At 38.5% G+C, this 19,920-nt stretch overlaps 1 protein-coding gene across 1 annotated transcript; it reads right to left on the bottom strand.

The window, feature by feature from the left end:
- Positions 1-5,735: 5,735 nt before the first annotated feature.
- Positions 5,736-14,543, bottom strand: LOC308676455 (vomeronasal type-2 receptor 26-like; the record flags this gene model as incomplete). The annotated part of the gene is made up of 6 exons (XM_081342270.1): positions 5,736-6,634; positions 8,133-8,259; positions 9,451-9,678; positions 10,125-10,985; positions 11,320-11,598; positions 14,403-14,543. 6 exons carry the CDS (start codon positions 14,541-14,543, stop codon positions 5,736-5,738), a joined length of 2,535 nt encoding a protein of 844 aa, XP_081198396.1.
- Between the last annotated feature and the right edge of the window lie 5,377 nt (positions 14,544-19,920).

Here is a 19,920-nt window from a genome sequence, read left to right as displayed (position 1 = left end):
ACTGTCCATCTTAATTGTATTTTCTGGCTCCTCTATTCAAGCAGGCATTTGTCTGGCATGGATGATCACCTCTCCCTCCTTTCCAGAGCTTAATATGCGATCAATGGCTGAAGAGATCATAGCAGAATGTAATGAAGGATCTGTTGTGATGTTTTATCTTGTCTTGAGCTATATGGGATTTCTGTCGCTGGTCAGCTTCATGGTGGCTTTTCTAGCTAGGAACCTGCCAGACACATTCAACGAAGCCAAGTTCATCACTTTTAGCATGTTGGTGTTTTGCAGTGTTTGGTTGTCTTTTGTTCCAACGTATTTGAGCACCAAAGGAAAGTATATGGTAGCTGTGGAGATCTTCTCCATCTTAGCTTCTAGTGCTGGGTTATTGGGATGCATCTTTTCCCCCAAATGCTACATTATTTTGTTGAGGCCTGAACTCAACAGCAAAGGGCAACTTGTAAAGGAAAAGCATTTCTGATTATTAAATCATGGCTATGTGTATTTCTGCTGTGAAATGCAATTAATAATCCTGTTCTAAGTGTAAAAACTGGGGTTGTTATTAGCTTTACCGACTTTACCAATTGTTTATATCCCTGGCATGTATAACAGTATGTCAAATTCTTATAAATGGAACTGGACAATAAAATCTTTCACTGTTTCATGACTCTACTTTTAATAATTTTGATTATTTAGCTGGTCTTTTTAATGAAGAGAATAATTAAGTCTTTAAAAGATATCTGCTGTTTGGTAACCATTAACAATGATCTACCATGGCAAATCTAGGGAAACAACCCTCACACAGGGAGGCGGATATCACTGCCTGGAGCCAGATTCGTGTTCCCTCTCGAGCAGAATATACCAGCCAAGAAGGGCACGGATCTAATAAACAAGTGGTGGAGCTCAGCTTCCTCATAATTCTGTCCACTTCCTTTGGGGTCACAGGATCGAACTCGTCCCATTTAACATCGACGAGATCACCCATGTTCTGATCGTTAGACTCTGCCCAGTCGGAGTCTAAGCCGGTCAAATGGGGAAGAAATGGAGGTAGTGACAGATTTTGTTTTCCTGGGCTCCAAGATCACTGCAGATGGGGACTGTAGCCAAGAAATTAAAAGACATGTGCTCCTGGGGAGGAAAGCCATGGCAAATATAGACAGCACACTAAAAAGCAGAGACATCACCCTGTCAACAAAAGTGCGTATAGTCAAGGCCATGGTCTTCCCAGTTGCAATGTATGGCAGTGAAAGTTGGACCATAAGAAAGGCTGAGCGCCAAAGAATTGAGGCCTTTGAACTATGGTGCTGGAGAAGACTCCTGCGAGTCCCTTGGACTGCAAGGCGATCAAACCGGTCAGTCCTAGAGGAGATCAACCCTGACTGCTCTTTAGAAGGCCAGATCCTGAAGCTAAAACTCAAATCCTTTGGCCACCTCATGAGAAGGAAGGACTCACTGGAGAAGAGCCTAATGCTGGGAAAGGTTGAGGGCAATAGAAGAAGGGGACGACAGAGAATGATGTGGCTGGATGGAGTCACTGAAGCAGTAGGCGTGAGCTTAAATGGACTCCAGAAGATGGTAGAGGACAGGAAGGAAGGAATGTTGTCCATAGGGTCGCGATGGGTCGGACACGACTTCGCAACTAACAACAACAACAAACAATGATCTAATATCTGGATAATATGGTCTGGATTTTATTATCATCAAGCAGCAATGGGGGAAAAACCCTGTTTCCCACTGTAAATCATTGAGCTAAAAGGATGTCAGAATATCTCAGCAATTAGAAATGTATTTGTTTTTTCCCCAAGAGTTCCTTATTCCCATGTTCTCTTTCATTATTTTCTAACTTTCTGAGTTTGAAAAAGACAGATCTTCTTTAAAATCTTAGTTTTACATTTCTCTTCTCTTTGACATCTGGAAGAATGATTTCATATACATACTCTAGTTTTTATTAAAGAACATTTTAAAAGAATAAAAATGTGCAGGTCACACTAGAAGAATGTCCTAGAAATTAAAATTAATTAAGTACAGTAAATGAAAGAAGAAAAAAAAAAGAAGTGGCTTCCAATCTTCTGAAGGATGGTTTCAAGCACATTTAAGTTGCAATATAAGTCGTGGTGGTGCAGTGGTTAGAATGAAGTATAGCCAATACTCCAGAAGATAGGCTTAAAATACAGGAGGATCTGGACAGACTCGAACACTGGGCGTTATCTAACAAAATGAAATTCAATGATGAAAAAAAGTAAGGTTCTACATTTAGGCAGGAAAAATCAAATGCACAGGTATAGTATAGGTCAGGGATCAGCAACCTGAAACAGTGAAAGAGCCACTCGGAACCGGTTCCCTCACAAAAGGAAAATCTGGGAGCCACAAAAAATGTGTGGACATGCGCGTACATGTGCGCATGTGCAGAACAGGGTTTGACTGAAGAGTGGAGCCAAGGCGAGATATGCACCTACCCTGCATATTTGAATTGATTGGTTGAACTTTTTTAGTCCCACTTTTTTTTTTTGGACTGCAAGTCAGAGGACTGGGAGCCGCAGGAGACGGCTGAAAGAGCCACATGCGGCTCCGGAGCCGCGGGTTGCAGACCTGTGGTATAGGTGGTACCTTGCTCAATAGTAGTAACTGTGAGAGGGATCTCGGAGTCCTAGTGGACAATCACTTCAATATGAGCCAGCAGTGTGCTGCAGCTGCCAAAAAAGCCAACACAGTGCTAGGCTTCATTAACAAAGGGACAGAATCAAGATCAAGTGAAGTACTAATACCACTCTACAATGCTTTGGTAAGGCCACACCTGGAATACTGCATCCAGTTTTGGTCACCACGATGTAAAAAAGATGTCGAGACTCTAGAAAGGGTACAGAGAAGAGCAACAAAGATGATTAGGGGGCTGGAGGCTAAAACATATAGGGAACGGTTGCTGGAATTGGGTATGTGTAGTTTAATGAAGAGAAGGGTGAGGGGTGACATGATAACAGTGTTCCAATATCTCAGGGGCTGCCACAAAGAAGAGGGAGCCAAGCTATTCTCCAAAGCACCTGAAAGCAGGACAAGAAGCATGGATGGAAACTAGTCAAGGAGAGAAGCAACCTAGAACTAAGGAGAAACTTCCTGACAGTTAGAACAACTAACCAGTGGAACAACCTGCCTCCAGAAGTGGTGAATGCTCCAACACTGGAAGTTTTTAAGAAAAGACTGGACAGCCATTTGTCTGAAATGGTATAGGTTTTCCTGCCTGAGCAGGGGTTTGGACTAGATGACCTCCAAGGTCCCTTCCAACATTATTATTATTATTATTATTATTATTATTATTATTATTATTATTATTATTATTATTATTATTATTATTATTTATTTATTATTATTATTATTATTATTATTATTATTATTATTATTATAAAAATTTATTTATTATTATTTTATTATTATTATTATTATTATTATTATTATAAAAATTTAATTAAATAAATTAAATAAAATAAATTATTATTATTATTATTATTATTATTATTGCAGGCTACTTCTGCTGACTGCTGGCTGCTAGCAGTTTGGTAGTTTGAGTCTCACCAGTTCAAGGTTGACTCAGCCTTCCATCCTTCCAAGGTCGGTAAACTGAGGATCCGGATTGTTGGGATCAATATGCTGACTCTGCAAACTGCTTAGAGAGGGCTGTAAATTCTAATGCTAAAATTGATGAACATGCTGACTGAAGGGGCTTCCAACCTATGCTTGATGTTATGGCAATTGCAGCACGGGGGGGAGGGGGCACACAATGGAAAGTCAGGTGCTTGGCAGCCTTCCTACCCTTAACAACCACAGGGGAAGTTTTGATTATCCCCACCCCACATTTTGATACTTCCATCTGGCTCTATTGTGCCAGCTGACTTTCAGTATATTACAGAATAACAGAGTTGAAAGGGACCTCGGAGGTCTTCTAGTCCAACTCCTTGCTTAAGCAGAAGACCCTATACCATTCCAGGCAACTGGCTGTCCAGTCTCTTCCTAAAAGCCTCCAGTGATGGAGCACCCACAACTTCTGAAGGCAAATATAACAATACACATGTCGCTCTCTATAGTTACAATATAAAGGTAGTCCCACAACTTCCAATGGTTAATTATTCTGTTAGGAAATTTCTCCTTAGTTTTAAGTTGTTTCTATCCTTGATTGGTTTCCATCCATTGTTTCTTGTGTTGACTTCTGGTGCTTTGGAAAATAGTGGTAGGCCATCAAATATTGGAACACTGCTATCATGTCACCTCTAGTCCTTCTTTTCACTAGACTAGTTGCACTTCCTGCAACCATTCTTCATACATTTTAGCATCCAGCCCTCTAATCATCTTTGTTGCTCTTTTCTGCACTCTTTCCTGAGTCTAAACATCTTTTTTTGATCTTGGTTGATCTGAACATAGAAATGTATAGCAAAAACAGCCTAGCTGTTCAGCCTTCGTGTTTGAATATATTTAGGAACAAGAAATATTAATAACATCAGTCAGTGTTGATTGGGTTTTTGGTTTTTTTTGCTATTCAAAATTCCCATGGCCAATGGATGTACCTGGCCTTTACCATCCATGCATAAATTCTGACTGAAAAGGATCCATCTAGAGCAGTGATGGCAAACCTATGGCATGTGTGTCTCTCTGTGAGCATGTGTGCCATCACCTCAGGCATGCCTCCCTCCACGACCCCCTCCTCAACAGCAACCCCCCGGAGGAGAGTTGCCCCTGGGTGTGGCCCGCATGGAGCAATGCAGCCAAGTACATGGCAGCTAGACAGCAGGGACAAGACTCTGCCTTTGCACCCCATCTTGTGCAGATGATGCTGCAGGGTGCAGGCAGAGGGCAGGCCACCATGGTGCTGCTGGGTCACCTGGGCAATCTGCTGCGTCAGGCCGTGGAGGTGGTGGGTGGCCCTATGGGCAGGGGATGGAGCAAGAGGGGGCAGGGGGGCAGGGGGTGGAGTGGGGGCAGTTTGGGGGCACACAGTCTTTAAAAGGTTCGCCATCACTGAGCTAGACTGCTTTGACAGGGAATCTACGCTATTTACCTACCCTCCAAAAGAAAGTTGGAAACTACTATCAAAATCCAATAAGGACTTAGCTTCTTAAGAGCTCTGAATTGGATGTTGGTAACTATCATCTTATACTTATACTCATACCCTGGACGGTATCTCTTTACTCTCCTACCATCCAGTAGGAGATATAGGAATATAGCCAGCCGTACCAACAGGCTGAAAAATAGCTTTTATCCGTGGGCTGTTAGGCTTTTAAATGGGACATAATCTTATGCAGAATTGACTTGGGAGGCCGGTGTGTGGTGTAGTTGGTTCACATAGTGTGGTGGGATGGAGGGTTTGTTGTCACTGTGTGTTGGGGGGAGAGAGCAGGGGGGGAGGCTCAGCTAATCTCAATGTACACATGTTGTACTTTGACAATAAAGGTTTATTATTATTATTTTATTATTATTATTAAGCCTCCTTCAAAGCGTTACCCATGATCCATGAAGACCCAAGACTACAACAAATCTGAGTAAATGGCAAGCAAAACGCTGGGCAAAATTGCCACGGGAAGAAATTGTACTTTATTTGTTGACACGGTTATAAACCTAGGCACATTCCAACATTTGACAAATATTTAGTTTGTGCGTTTTTGGAAAAAAAAATCTGTTTCAGTTTTCCGAAACTGCAAAGACTAGCAGAAAAAGGAAACACAACAGTGAGGAGAGTTTATAAGGTTCAGAAACATAATTCAGTTTTTTTTAATAAGTTTGTCCTTTCTGTTTAAATCCGGTCTCAGAAGAATTATATAGCATTTTGGGAAAAAGATACAGCCAAGCAACCCCACTGCTGAAGCCAGAATAGAGAAGATCTCCACCACCACCATGTACTTTCCCTTGGTGCTCAGATAGGTAGGAACAAATGTTACCCAAACGCTGCAAAACACCAGCATGCTGAAGGTAATGAATTTGGCTTCATTGAAGCTATCAGGTAACTTCCTAGCTAGGAAGGCTACCGTGAAACTGATAGCAGTTAAGAACCCCATAAAGCCAAGAACGGTATAAAACATGATGGCTGATCCTTCATTACATTCTAGTACAATCTCTTCAGCCATGGAGTGTGTGTCTGAATCTGGAAATGGGGGAGAAATGGCCAGCCATGCAACACAAATTGTGACTTGTATCAGAGAGCAAGAAAGGACAATGGAGTTGGCAAGCCTTTTTCCCACCCATTTCTTTATTTGGGATCCCGGTTTGGTGGCCATGAAAGCAAGAACCACTATGGTTGTTTTACCCAGAATGCAAGAAATGGCTACAGAGAAGATGATGCCAAATGCAGTTTGTCGCATGAGACATTTCACTTGATCAGGTTGTCCAATGAAAAGAAAACTGCAGAGGAAAGATAGCTGGAGAGCAATGAGAAGAGTATAGGTGAGGTTCCTGTTGTTGGCTTTGACTATGGGGGTTTCCCACTCTTTAATGAAGATCCTCAGCACCAAAGCTGAAGTTCCAAAAAAGAAGACAGCTACAGTGGCCAAAGTGATTCCCAAAGGTTCTTCATAAGACAAGAAAGTTATATGTTTTTCAATGCAAAGATTGTGAGCTTCATTTGGATATTGATCTTCTGGACATTGGAAACAGTCAACTGCATCTGCAAAAGAAAACATGAAAGGACTATTTATTGATCAGAGTTTAAGAGCTGCGTCGTGGCCTAGTGGTTAATCTCCACTTGGGAGGTTGAGAATTCAATAGCGGCAGATGTTTCTCTTAGGGTGCAAAGAAAAAATATCTGCTGCCAACTCCACATGGTGTCAGGAAAGGCATCCAGCCAGTAAATGCTCAATTCCATCCAGTTGCCCCGACTCTACTCCGAATTAAGGGATTACAGTCATAAGAAGGAAGTTATTTATAACTCAGAGTTGAAATGAGGAAACTTTGGTGCGATCTCAGATCAGTTGTTTCCTTGCAGACATTTCATAATAAAACGTGGCAACATCATCAGTGCTAGTCAAAGTCATTAATGTTGCACTGATGATGTTACCTAGTTTTGGTAGTGAAATATCTGCAAGAAGACAACCAAGCTCAGAGACTACCAAGCAGTCCTCAAAGAAAACATTGTGGCCCATAGAAGCTATGAAAACAACTCCATTTTTTCTAGTTAATTATGTCCATTTTATTTGTATTACACTCTTAAAAATTAAGAATGGGACCATCTACGTGCAGAAAAGTGCCCTGCATATGTTTGGTCAAATAGACATCAAGAGTGCAGTTGGTATCAATCTCAGTGTCATGTTTGAAGATGGAAGGATCATGCAACAGAAAATTTTGTAATAGGTCAGTTTCCTAGCTTATTTTCCAGAGAAACGGTGTGGTACTTCTTTTTGAGCTCATCTGGTTGGACATTTTACTTAATGACTGTTGTATTTTATGGAAAATAAGTTAAAATCTAACACTTTTCTTCTTAATAACTGACTTCTCTACATTTAAAAAGAGATAACCTAATTTTGGGAGAAATTTCTCTTTATTCAAAAGCTTTTTCATTTTGAATATTCTTCATGCTCAGGTGACAAATGTTTTAGCAAGAATTCCAGTTATTTATAAGGGTTAAAGATCCATGAAGATTGTAATTCATTATCAGACCGGCAGAAGGACCAATATTTATGTTTCATATCTATGTGCCTGCTTCTCTCCAGCAAGGATGAGCTCATTTTCTTGCTTCTTTATACTAACATAGCATCATATTCAATTCACAACAACAAACCAGTCAGTCAAACGGCCCGAATCCTGACCATGACTCAGAAACATCTGGACAAATAACATCCACACCAATTTTAAGGTCAGCGTTCTGACACATGAGCACAATTCAAAGCGCACTGAAGATTTCTCCCCGAATGGAGATGAAACATTTGCAGCCAAATTGCCAAGCTTGGAGATCAAACTAACAGCTCAACTACCAACCTGAGCTACTAATATTCAAATGCATCTCATCTAATACCAAGGTTACCTTGCTCCAGTGAGGCTAATACTCTAAATTCTGAATAACTGATTACATTTGAGAACAATACCGTGCAGATTAAACACAGATAAGTATACAGTATTGCTGGTGAGAATTAACAAGTCTTCTCAATTACATACATGGCACATCTTACCTAATCTGTTTGAAATTTTCCCTTTTGCACAAGGAAGACAGTCATAGCAGCAAAAAGGCTTCTCATCTATTTTTTTCTTGAGGTAGCCTGGATGACAATTTTCATTGCATACAGAAAGTGGTAATGCCTATTCAGAAATTAAACCAGGAGGAAATTGTACTTTATACACTCATATTTCACTACGTATATGATATTATGACAAATCTGCATAGCTTTTGGAGAAATTCTATATATGGGATTCAATTCAACGTATTATTAGATAGGCACATTTAATGAATGCCACCATAATAATGTGACATTCTCTATATGTCCTCATGAAACCATGTATTTTCTATGTATTTCCTATGTATTCCTATGTATTTCCCATGTATCCTATGTATTTCCCATGTATTTCCATGTTTTCGCAAAATCCTAGAGGTTTCCTGAAGGCTTAATTGTTCAAATTGGAGTCCCCTCCAATTCCATTTTGGTTAATCGGATCGTTAAATATCTATGAGGATTCTCAATTGTCCAGGTCATGGTTGTCCCAAAGGTGCTTTTTCAGAAGGCAACCAACTTTCTTGGTTTTTTCCTTGAAAATGTTTGAGAAACATTCAATTCCTTGAGAACTGAAGAAGCTTCTTGGATGAGAAGCAAAATTTTTCAAGAAAAAAAAAGTCCAGTTGCCTTTGAAAAGCACCTTTGAGGTGAATCTGATTGGTAATTTATCCCACACTTTGTAGGTGAAATTAAACTTTGGAATTATCTGCATTTTCATTGAGTCCAGTTCTTTCTGCCAAATAGGTCCTAAAAAGAAATACTACAGAGAGTGTACTCACGGGATACAGAGTTCCAATTGCATCTAGTCAGCCTTGTAGAAATTATTAAATAGACCATGTTTTAATGGTGACAAATTTGCAGGTTAAACTTAAAAAAACTAAAGAAAATAGATGGGATTTTAAAATATCTCTTAGACAATCTGCAGTTAGAATACAATAAAATTGTAAGGTAGCAATGGACAGGAATAAGATATTTCAATCTCAGCATGTCTCTTGTTTATTATTAAATAATTTCCAGCTTTTATAACTGAAAGATGCCCTACGTAGGACAACCTGAAAATGACAGCTGGTAATTGCGTACATTCAGAAATGCCCATAGATTTCTGGAAAGACAAGTTTACTAATGGAAGCCCTGTGTAATCTGATCTCTGCTCTTTCATTTTACATCATATTTTATTGCCTTCATTTTATTACTAATGAGTCACTGAAATGATAAAAGTGATTTTTGAAAATGGTAGGGAGGAGGATTTTAGACAACCTGAAAGATCAGTAGGAAATACCTGGTTGAACATGGTTGGCCAGATGATGTTTTCTTCAGAAATCATGAAAGACTCTTCTGGAGAAGTCAGCGGATCTATCTTTCCAACTTTGACTTTAAGAAAAGTTTGGTTTGGGAATGTGATCCAGTTGATGATATCAAATCCAGTTGCCAATTCCCCCTTTTCATTAAAGAAAACTGTTTCCCCAACACTGTTGTTAAATAAGACTGTCCTTAGGTAAGGATGGAGCTAAATGGAAGCAAATCAAACACAAATGTTTGTTTTTTGAATTATGTTGATTCTTTAGCTTTGTGTTTTAACTGTGCATGGTGTCCATATAAATTCAATAAATAAATGCAATTAATCTGGAGAAATAAATGAACACAACTACCATTTAGAAGTTGCTAATACTACTGTGCAAGTGAACCATAATATTAATAAACAGATTATCACCAAGTAAAATAGTTTGAGAAAATTTCAAACTGAATTATGCAGCTTGATTTAATCAGATTTTTTTTAAACTGGAGCTTTTTTACATAGTTCCTCCACGCTGTTGTCATGAAACATAAACCATGAATTTGTGTAAACAATGTGGATACTAAACCTGAATTGTATACTTTTTTCAGTCATAAAAAACACCTGATGACATCAGAGAGGCTTGATCAATTTGTCATTGTGATTTCTTTTATTATTACCTGCCATGTTTCTTCCTTGATAATCATCAGGCTTCCATGGTCCGCCCTTGCTCTGTGTTTGTATTTGGATGAAAACATGGCCTTTAAGGCATGTGCCACAGCATAGATCGCATTATAAATGCTGTAACTCTGCCCAGTCATGGTGGTCTCAAAGACAGAGTTAGGAAGAGCCTCCAACTTCTCTTCTCCAGTGCACAGCACTCCAGCGTCCTCATCTAACTTATTTTTAAAGAAAAAACATCCGAATGCCTGCTCCCAGAACAATCTTGTTAAATGATCTTCTTCTTCTGAATTAGGGCTTCTCATCTGCAAGAATAGTTTGAACCCAGTCACCTCTTTGGAAGATACTGCAAAAGATATGGCACCATGAATAAAGTCCAAAGGCTGTGTTTTTTGAAAAGGGACTGATGTGAATTCCATCTGGGCTGGCATGATCCAAACTTTGTCTTTTCTCTTTACTGGTAAATCATAATATTCTGAAAAATGGGGAAATATTCTGAAAATGCCAATGATGTGGTTTTCACAGTAGAGGATCACAATATTGGAATTGCTGTTCATGACAACCTTGTATATGTCAATTAAATAATTAAATACACATTCAATGTTGTTAGCAAAAGTTTCTTCGGGCAACTCTTTCATGAAGTCAAAGCAAATACCTTTCTGGACAAACAGTGTAAGGGCATTCCGTACAAACATCTGTCCACTCTCATCACGTTGGGAAATCAGCCCTATCCATATCCACTTTAAATGCAACAGCAGCTGAAGAATCCCCTTAGTCTGAAGTTCCTCGTTTGGGAAAAAATGATGCAAGAATACTCTATGTTCACTATTATCTTTCATTGGAGCAGATCCATACAGAAACTAGGGAAAAATGATTTAAAATAGTTGGGTATTAGAGTTTAGGATTCAGACTGTGTTCCTCACACACTTCAGGAAAAATATAATGTAGAAAGAAACCAGTTTTTCCTTTAATTTAATATTGGAATGCCAGAGATTTGACAATCTATTGATTCAGTAATTCCTGAACTTTAATAGGATAACAGAATAATACAGTTGGAAGGGACCTTGGAGGCTTCCTAGTCCAACCCCCTTCTCAGGCAGGAAACCTAATTAAATGGAAACCTAATAAAAAGTTAACCAAGCATGGATATTAGACATTGTGAAAAAAAGGCATTTATTCATAAGTAATTCGTACTTGTGGCATCTTGTATATATTCAGAATATTTGGCATAAATGGACAGATGTTTGCATTAGGTCCTGCTATAACAGATATTGTCTTCTCCTGGATATCACACTTATAATTAGGGATGAATTTGCCCTGTGTGGACAGTAGCTCCAGTGAAGCCAAATAGGTCCATTTTGCCATGAAATTGCTGTTAGTGATGCGAATGCCCAGAGTCATGTTGAATAAGAGCTGAGGGTTTTCATTAATCTCGTTTACGGCAAACATCAAAGCCACGGTGTGTTGGTAGTTCTGAAGAAAAAACCTGCAATGAGAATTATGCATGTATAAAATTATAGCATGAAAACCAATATGATCTTTTTTGGAGCATCTGGAACTGAGCCTTCTTTTGAATATATTTTAAAACTATCTAAAGCATGAAATATATATTTTCTATGAGAAAAAACAAACATCTTTCACTAGAGAATGGATGAATTACCAAATGGAAAATTCATGAATGGCATTACATTTTGCTTGTGTTATTAGACCTAATTCTAGTCCTACTTTCTACATCTTCTTTCTTCACTTATTTTTCTATAAATATGTAATTGTAAAGCCACTGCACAGTTTGCCAGGATCACAACTGCAGAAAGCAGATATGCAATCTTGGGGGGAAAATGTGGCTACTTTAAACAGGAAATAATGTATCCTCTCCACAGTTTAGATCTTCTGAGACTTGAAACTAAAATGCACACAGAGCTATATTTTCTTTAATATCCATCAAAAGGAATTCAAAACCAAAACACTGATTTTTCATTAATTGCAAAGAGTTATCAGGAATGCATTATTGGGGATTCATTCCATAGTATATAAATTAAAAATGAGCTATAGACTTTCAACATTTCTAGAAATAAAAGAAATTAGTTTAGTCACTTGACATTATAGGTGTTGCTTTATATTTGTTTAAGACAGGAAGTACTTATGGGCATCTAAATACACACAAGAAGGTTGGATCAGCAAGAAATACTGAATATTATTGGTATTAATGATATTGATGATACTATACTATAATGCACTTATGTATGTTAACTATTACAGTAATACAATTGGAAGGTAGGATTTCCATCAGTCCGATGTTCCCTCTTTAAATAAAGTTAAACATTCAAGTCACGATATAAAGAAAGGTATCTGTTTTATTATATGTTACACTTAAGAGCAGTATACATGAGGTCAACAACTAGTTCTTCAGATGGATGCCTTCTAAAATCCACTGCATCAGAAAACATGTAGAACTGAGAAATAATGCCAGCAATGATGAGATCTCCTTTATGATAATAATTATGCTTAAGAAGATTAGGCTTGCCCACCACACAGCTAGCAGTAGCAGGAATACGGCATACCACATCTGGCAGTAATACCATCAGTGACATGAACAGTAACATATTTTACAAGAAAGCTGAATTTCCTTCTGAAAAATATAAGCCTCACTGAAGTGCAATAGCTTCTTTTTTACTTGCTTGATTTGAACTTAGAATGTGGAGTTTGAAGAAGTGGATTATTACAGCTCTGTCTCTTTCATCCCATCCATGAATGAACAAGAAACGTTATTTGCTCCCTTCAATCGTATTTCATTGTTATGCTATGTTCCCTGAAGCTCCCTAGAGATTTCAGAAGGAATTTAATTAATAAAGTGGTTTTTTTGGTAATTATAGGAGAGATAACCATGACTCCTTCCAGAGACACTGAATAGAAAATAACTTTTTTTGGAAATAGCAAGAGAATCTTATGTTTGTAAATACTATTGAAACTTAATCCCCAGTTGATCCCAGGTTAGAAATTGAGGAAAGATAGATTTTGTAATCAGTGAGGTCCATTTTTTCAACACTTTTTAAAATACAGAATAAAAAGAATGGCTTGTTTCTCTATATTCATTTACTGCATATATACTGCGTAATTCATAATCAAAATGTGCATGCCACAACTTAGGAAGTTTTGTGATGATACTGAGCTGCAATTGCCTCCATTTATCTCTTGACATTTTAACAACTGCAATATCAATAAAGATTTAATTGTTTATAGGTTGTCTCATTTAATGTCCACTATCCAAATGATCATTTGAAATTATGATGGCGCTGAATAAGGACTACTTCTGACAGGTCATTGTTGTTGCACTCATTGTCATATCTCCATGGTCATACGATCACAACTCGGGTGTTTGGAAATTAAATCACAATTAATGATTTATCAACTTTTAAAACCACCCATCTCCCTAACTGAGGGATTCTTGGCGGTATACAAATAAAATATTGAAAATTTAAAAACTATATATAAAAGTGGCAAGCAATATTAAAAAATAATTAAAAGGTTGGGAAAAGGCTTTCAGGGCACTACCTACCTCCATAGCTGCATGCTTCTGTATACACCCCAAGCTAGGGCACCGAGCTATGTTTTCATGCCTTTGTGGAAGGCCAGGACAAATGAGAGAACACTGCCTACTGATGTCAAGAAAGTCCGTGTGGTCACCCTAGCTCTGGATGGTGGAGCAGTTGACTAGATCATGACCCTTTATAACTGCAATGCACCCAAATTGAGAAACTTCAATTTTTTTATGTGTTTTATTTGGAGTATGATCAGAGCGAGACGGCAGGCTGGGTTTCAGACATTTATTTTGCTTCAGCTCCAAACAGCTGTCAAGCTGTGTTTTAAATGTGCATGGTGTCCAGTGTTACATGTGTGAGATGGGTGGCCATATAAATTCAATAAATAAATGCAATTAATCTGGAGAAATAAATGAACACAACTACCATTTAGAAGTTGCTAATACTACTGTGCAAGTGAACCATAATATTAATAAACAGATGGTTTATTAAAACCAAGTAAAATGGTTTGACAAAATTTCAAACTGAATTATGCAGCTTGATTTAATCAGATTTTTTTTTAAACTGGAGCTTTTTTACATAGTTCCTCCACGCTGTTGTCATGAAACATAAACCATAAATTAGTGTAAACAATGTGGATACTAAACCTGAATTGTATACTTTTTTCAGTCATAAAAAACACCTGATGGCATCAGAGAGGCTTGATCAGTTTGTCATTGTGATTTCTTTCATTATTACCTGCCATGTTTCTTCCTTGACAATCATCAGGCTTCCATGGTCCGCCCTTGCTCTGTGTTTGTATTTGGATGAAAACATGGCCTTCAAGGCATGTGCCACAGCATAGATCGCATTATAAATGCTGTAACTCTGCCCAGTCATGGTGGTCTCAAAGACAGAGTTAGGAAGAGTCTCCTCTTCTCCAGTGCACAGCACTCCAGCGTCCTCATCTAACTTATCTTTAAAGAAAAAAACATCCAAATGCCTGCTCCCAGAACAATCTTGTTAAATGATCTTCTTCTTCTGAAGTAGGACTTCTCATCTGCAAGAATGGTTTGAACCCAGTCACCTCCTTGGAGGAAACTGCAAAAGATATGGCACCATGAATAAAGTCCAAAGGCTGTGTTTTTTGAAAAGGGACTGATGTGCATTCCATCTGGGCTGGCATGATCCAAACTTTGTCTTTTCTCTTTACTGGTATATGCTCGTATTCTGGAAGATATGGAAATATTCTGAAAATGCCAATAACGTGGTTTTCACAGTAGAGGAGCACAGCATTGGCAGTGCTGTTCATGACATCTCTTTTATCTCTTTTACAGCAAAAACCAAGGCCAGGATATGTTGGTAGTTCTGCAGGAAAAATCTGCAATGAAAGATATATTGTGTGGATCTAGGCAGGAAGTTATGATTAATTCATCATAAACAATTTTTACTAGAAACAGATAAATTGCTTGAAGAAAAATGATCATATTAAAACCCATATTTAATTTTATATATCCTTATATTTTTATCTTCTTCTTGGGTATGTTTTATGGTGGATATAGGCATGAAAAGTGTGTTTGGAGTAAACTTGAGGACAAATGTTAATATATATATACATATTTTTCTGGGATAATGATAGACCTTATCCCAATAAAGGTCACTGATGTTTCATTAGGGCAGAGAGGCTCTAAGTCTGTGTTCCATGCATGGTCAACAGCTGTTTGAAAAATAATTCAGAGCATGCAACTGTTCCCTAATATTAACTGAAAGAATTAAATGATTAACATAGATTTAGCTACAAATAGTGCAGCACCTTGATAGTACATCACTAATGATTCATTTAACAGTAAGAAAACAAGAAAATCTCAATATGGAATTTGAATAAAAACACCAGTAGGAGAGTTGTCATAAGTGTGTTTGTGTATTTATTTGCCAGGGCAACCTATTAGAGAAAGATATATGGTTTAAGATATGCTATAGTTAAGAAGAAAAAGTCTTTACATGAGTTCATCAATCTTCAGATGGGTGCCTTGTGAAACCAACTGGATCAGATATCGTGTAGAATTGAGATAGTATCCCAGCCACTATGAAATCCCCTGGCAGAAAATAGTTGTGCTTAATAAGGGGACATTTCCTCACAGAGAAGTGGAGCATTTAAAGAGTAAGAAAATGGGAAAATCACTGAGTTGAGAGCTGTCATAAGTGTGTTTGTATAAAATATTTATTTGTCCAGTAAGAAATATCAGTGTGATCAATCTATATTAGTTTTAGAATGAAGAAACTAACAAGCAAGAAACAGAACAAATAATTTGTGCTGCAAGAAATAAGAGTAATCAACTATGCCCCGCCAACCTATCGGAGAAAGATATGTGGTTTAAGATATGCTACAGTTAAGAAGTGAAAGTCTTTACACAATCTCATCAACCAGATCTTCAGATGGGTGCTTTGTGAAACCAACTGGATCAGATATCATGTAGAATTGAGGCAGTATCCCAGCCACTATGAAATCCCCTGGTAGAAAATACTTGTGCTTAATAAGGGGAGGTTTCTCCACAGAACATGCTTCAGTACAAAGAATAGGGCATGTAAGTCCTGACAGTAACATTGACAATATTGCCATCACTACCATGGAAAATTCCATCTTCTTCAAGAAAACAGTTGTCACTACATATGAACCAGTTCCATCTGTAAGAATGAAACATAAGGGGGAAAAACTCACTTTATTAGAATAAATATTCTTTCTAAGAAAAAAGTTGCTACATCTCTAACATTCTGATCCCACAATGAACAGACCCTTTCAATCTTGAGCTATTCTTTGGTGCTGTGCCTGAGAATTCCTGAAAGAGTTGAGAAAAAAACCTACATTAGTAAGATTCTTTGGGTCATTGTAGGGGAAATCAGTGAATGTTTGGTGAAGCTCCTTGGAGACTGTGGAGAAAGTAGAATGATGATATGTATGGGCTAGGGAAAAGAGCTCATAACAGAAAATTGTAAAAGAGATAAGAGAAGGGGAAAAAAATGAAAATTCAAATGAACAAATGCTAGTTCTGTAGCTGTAAACTTTAAATTCTCTAGAACAGGGGTGTCAAACTCAATTTCATTGAGGGCTGCATCAGCATTGTGGTTGCCCTCAAGGGGCCGGGTGGGTGTGGCCTGGGTGGGCATGGCCTACTGGGTGGGCATGGCTAGAGTGTGTATGGCCTACTGGGTGGGCGTGGCCAGCTCTACATCATTCGCATCAAGGATGCCTATGGGGGCCTGGGCAGGAGTGGGACAGATCTGAGGGTCTCTGGCAGGAGGGTCTCTGGGCCAGGGCCAAGGCAGTGGGGGCCGTTCCCTCACTGTTTCCAGGATGGCTTCGCGGGCCACATGAAACCACTTCGGGGGCCGGATCCGGCCCCCGGGACTTGTGTTTGACATGTCTGCTCTAGAACAATACAACTATTTTATTTATTTATTTATTTATTTATTTATTTATTTATTTATTTATTTATTTATTTATTTATTTATTTATTTATATACCGCCCTTCTCCCGAAGGACTCAGGGCGGTGTACAGGGCAATAAAAATAAGAATACAGGATACAAGATTTAAAGTTAAATGATTGTGCCCAATGTAGTAAGTTAGTTAAAAACAATGTTAAAACCCCAAACCCATCAGACCAGGCCGGCTTGTTCGAATAGATAAGTTTTTAGATCACGCTGGAAGGAGCGAAGGTCGGGGGACATCCGTAGTTCAGCCGGTAAGCGGTTCCAAAGGACTGGTGCGCCCACTTTGACTTTGACCTGTTAGGGCGTACATTAAAGCATGATTTTTTTCTCCCAAAGAGCCAAAAAGAAATTGACCCATAATGTTATAGGATCTCGCCCACCTTTATCTATCCTTTTGATAGGTTTTTAAGCACTTTGATTATTGTAATGTATTGGGATTTACTTGAACTGCTTTCTTCACATGTCTTTTGAATGCTGCTTAAAGTTGCTCAATTGATGTGTCTGTGTAACGGTCACCGACTTGCCAGACAAGCTGTCTCCAAGAAGATCATTGGAGGATTTGGGGCGGGAATTGGTTCCTTTAAACCTATTGGCTGCCACCTAGTTGCCAACCATATAAGTAGCTGCACAGAAGCCTCTGTTCTCAGTTTGCCTCAATAAAGCAATGTTCCTGTTTGCAACCTCTTGTCCGGCTTACTGCCTCCAAAGAACTCACTACACAACAATTATTGTATCTGTAATTTAATTAAATCATGACATTTCTTTTTAATCTTTCTAATGGAAGCAGGCCTGTGAGCTGTGCAGATTCCTTTGGGATAGGAACCATTTTCTCAGGCTCAATACATTCAAACTATTCCCAGATATTGAAGCCAGACTACTCCACAGGCATTAGCCCTCTGGATCTGTGAACAAATTACAGCAACGTTGTCTGACAGATGCTAATATAATCAAGAGATGCATGCAGCAACTCAGCAAGTGACAACTCTCAGCTACAATTATCTCCATTTATCTCTTGATATTTAAATATTAAATATATGAAGAAGAACTAAAGAGCCTCTTGTTGCGGGTGAAGAAGGAGAGTGCAAAACTTGGGTTGAAACTTAACATTAAGAAAACCAAGATCATGGCATCTGGCCCTCTCAATTCCTGGCAAATAGATGGGGAAGAAATGGAAGTAGTGACAGATTTTATTTTCCTGGGCTCCAAGATTACTGCAGATGGGGACTGTAGCCAAGAAATTAAAAGACGCTTGCTCCTGGGGAGGAAAGCCATGGCAAATCTAGACAGCACACTAAAAAGCAGAGACATCACCCTGTCAACAAAAGTGTGTATAGTCAAGGCTATGGTCTTCCCAGTTGCAATGTATGGCAGTGAAAGTTGGACCATAAGAAAGGCTGAGCGCCAAAGAATTGAGGCCTTTGAACTATGGGTGCTGGAGAAGACTCCTGCGAGTTCCTTGGACTGCAAGGCGATCAAACCGGTCAGTCCTAGAGGAGATCAATCCTGACTGCTCTTTAGAAGGCCAGATCCTGAAGCTAAAACTCAAATACTTTGGCCACCTAATGAGAAGGAAGGACTCACTGGAGAAGAGCCTAATGCTGGGAAAGGTTGAGGGCAATAGAAGAAGGGGACGACAGAGAATGAGGTGGCTGGATGGAGTCACTGAAGCAGTAGGCGTGAGCTTAAATGGACTCCAGAAGATGGTAGAGGACAGGAAGGCCTGGAGGAATGTTGTCCATAGGGTCGCGATGGGTTGGACACGACTTCGCAGCTAACAACAACATTTAAATATTCTGCAATATCAATACATATTTAATTGTTTATGAATTGTCTCATTTAATATCCACTCTTTAAAAGATAAGATAAGATAATCTTTATGGTCATTTTTTACTGTGGGCACAACGGCACACATCAAAAATGAAATTTAGTTGCCCACTCTCAAAGTGAAACACATACATGACACACACCTAAAACATACTACATACAACATATGTATTGACCCACACCCTTAAAAGTACATAACAATAAAATATTAAATACTGTCCATCATGAATATATAACGGAAGGAGGAAGGCTGAGAGTTCACAAGATTAATGCTGTATGGAATGAAACTGTGGTTGAATCTGGATGTTCTGCTATGGATATCACAAAGCCCCCTCCTCCCAGAAGGTAACAAGGAAAACAGGTTGTGTAGAGGATGACAAATTGACCAATTGAAGTTATGATGTTATTGAAGGAGCAGTACTTCTTAGAGATCCTCATAATTGTGCTCATTGCAGTTCCATGATCACAAAATTAAAGTTCAGATACTTGGTCATCAGAACACAATCATTTATTTATTCATCACATTTTAAAACCAACCATATCCTTCACAGATGATTCTGAGTGTTATAGTCTTGTAAACAGTATAAAAATGGAAAGCGGCAAGGGAGTAAAATGTTAAGGACCCTTTTTGCAAACTTTATCAACTTCTGATTCAGATTGAATCTTGACATCTATAAGTGAGATAAAAACTAATTCAGAGGAACAGCCAGAAGAAAATTTGAATTTCAACAGTTCAGAATGTACAAGTGTGAGCACTCAGATATTGTTTGCAACATTTCATTGCAGTTAGCCAAAATATTCTACTGAAGTATTCTACTGTTCTTCTTATAAGCAATTTTCCTAAAGGGAACCAAAATTATGGTCGCTTGATAGAAAGTTCTCGGGCTTTTGATGATGATGGTGAAGCTATGTTCAGATTTATGTACCAGTTCCAGAAACTTCAGCATGTAATGAAGCTTGAAT

Source organism: Vipera berus (genome assembly GCF_964194415.1).
Source record: "Vipera berus genome assembly, chromosome: W".
Classification (NCBI taxonomy): Eukaryota; Metazoa; Chordata; class Lepidosauria; order Squamata; family Viperidae; genus Vipera; species Vipera berus.
This window is presented reverse-complemented; position numbering and strand designations above follow the sequence as displayed.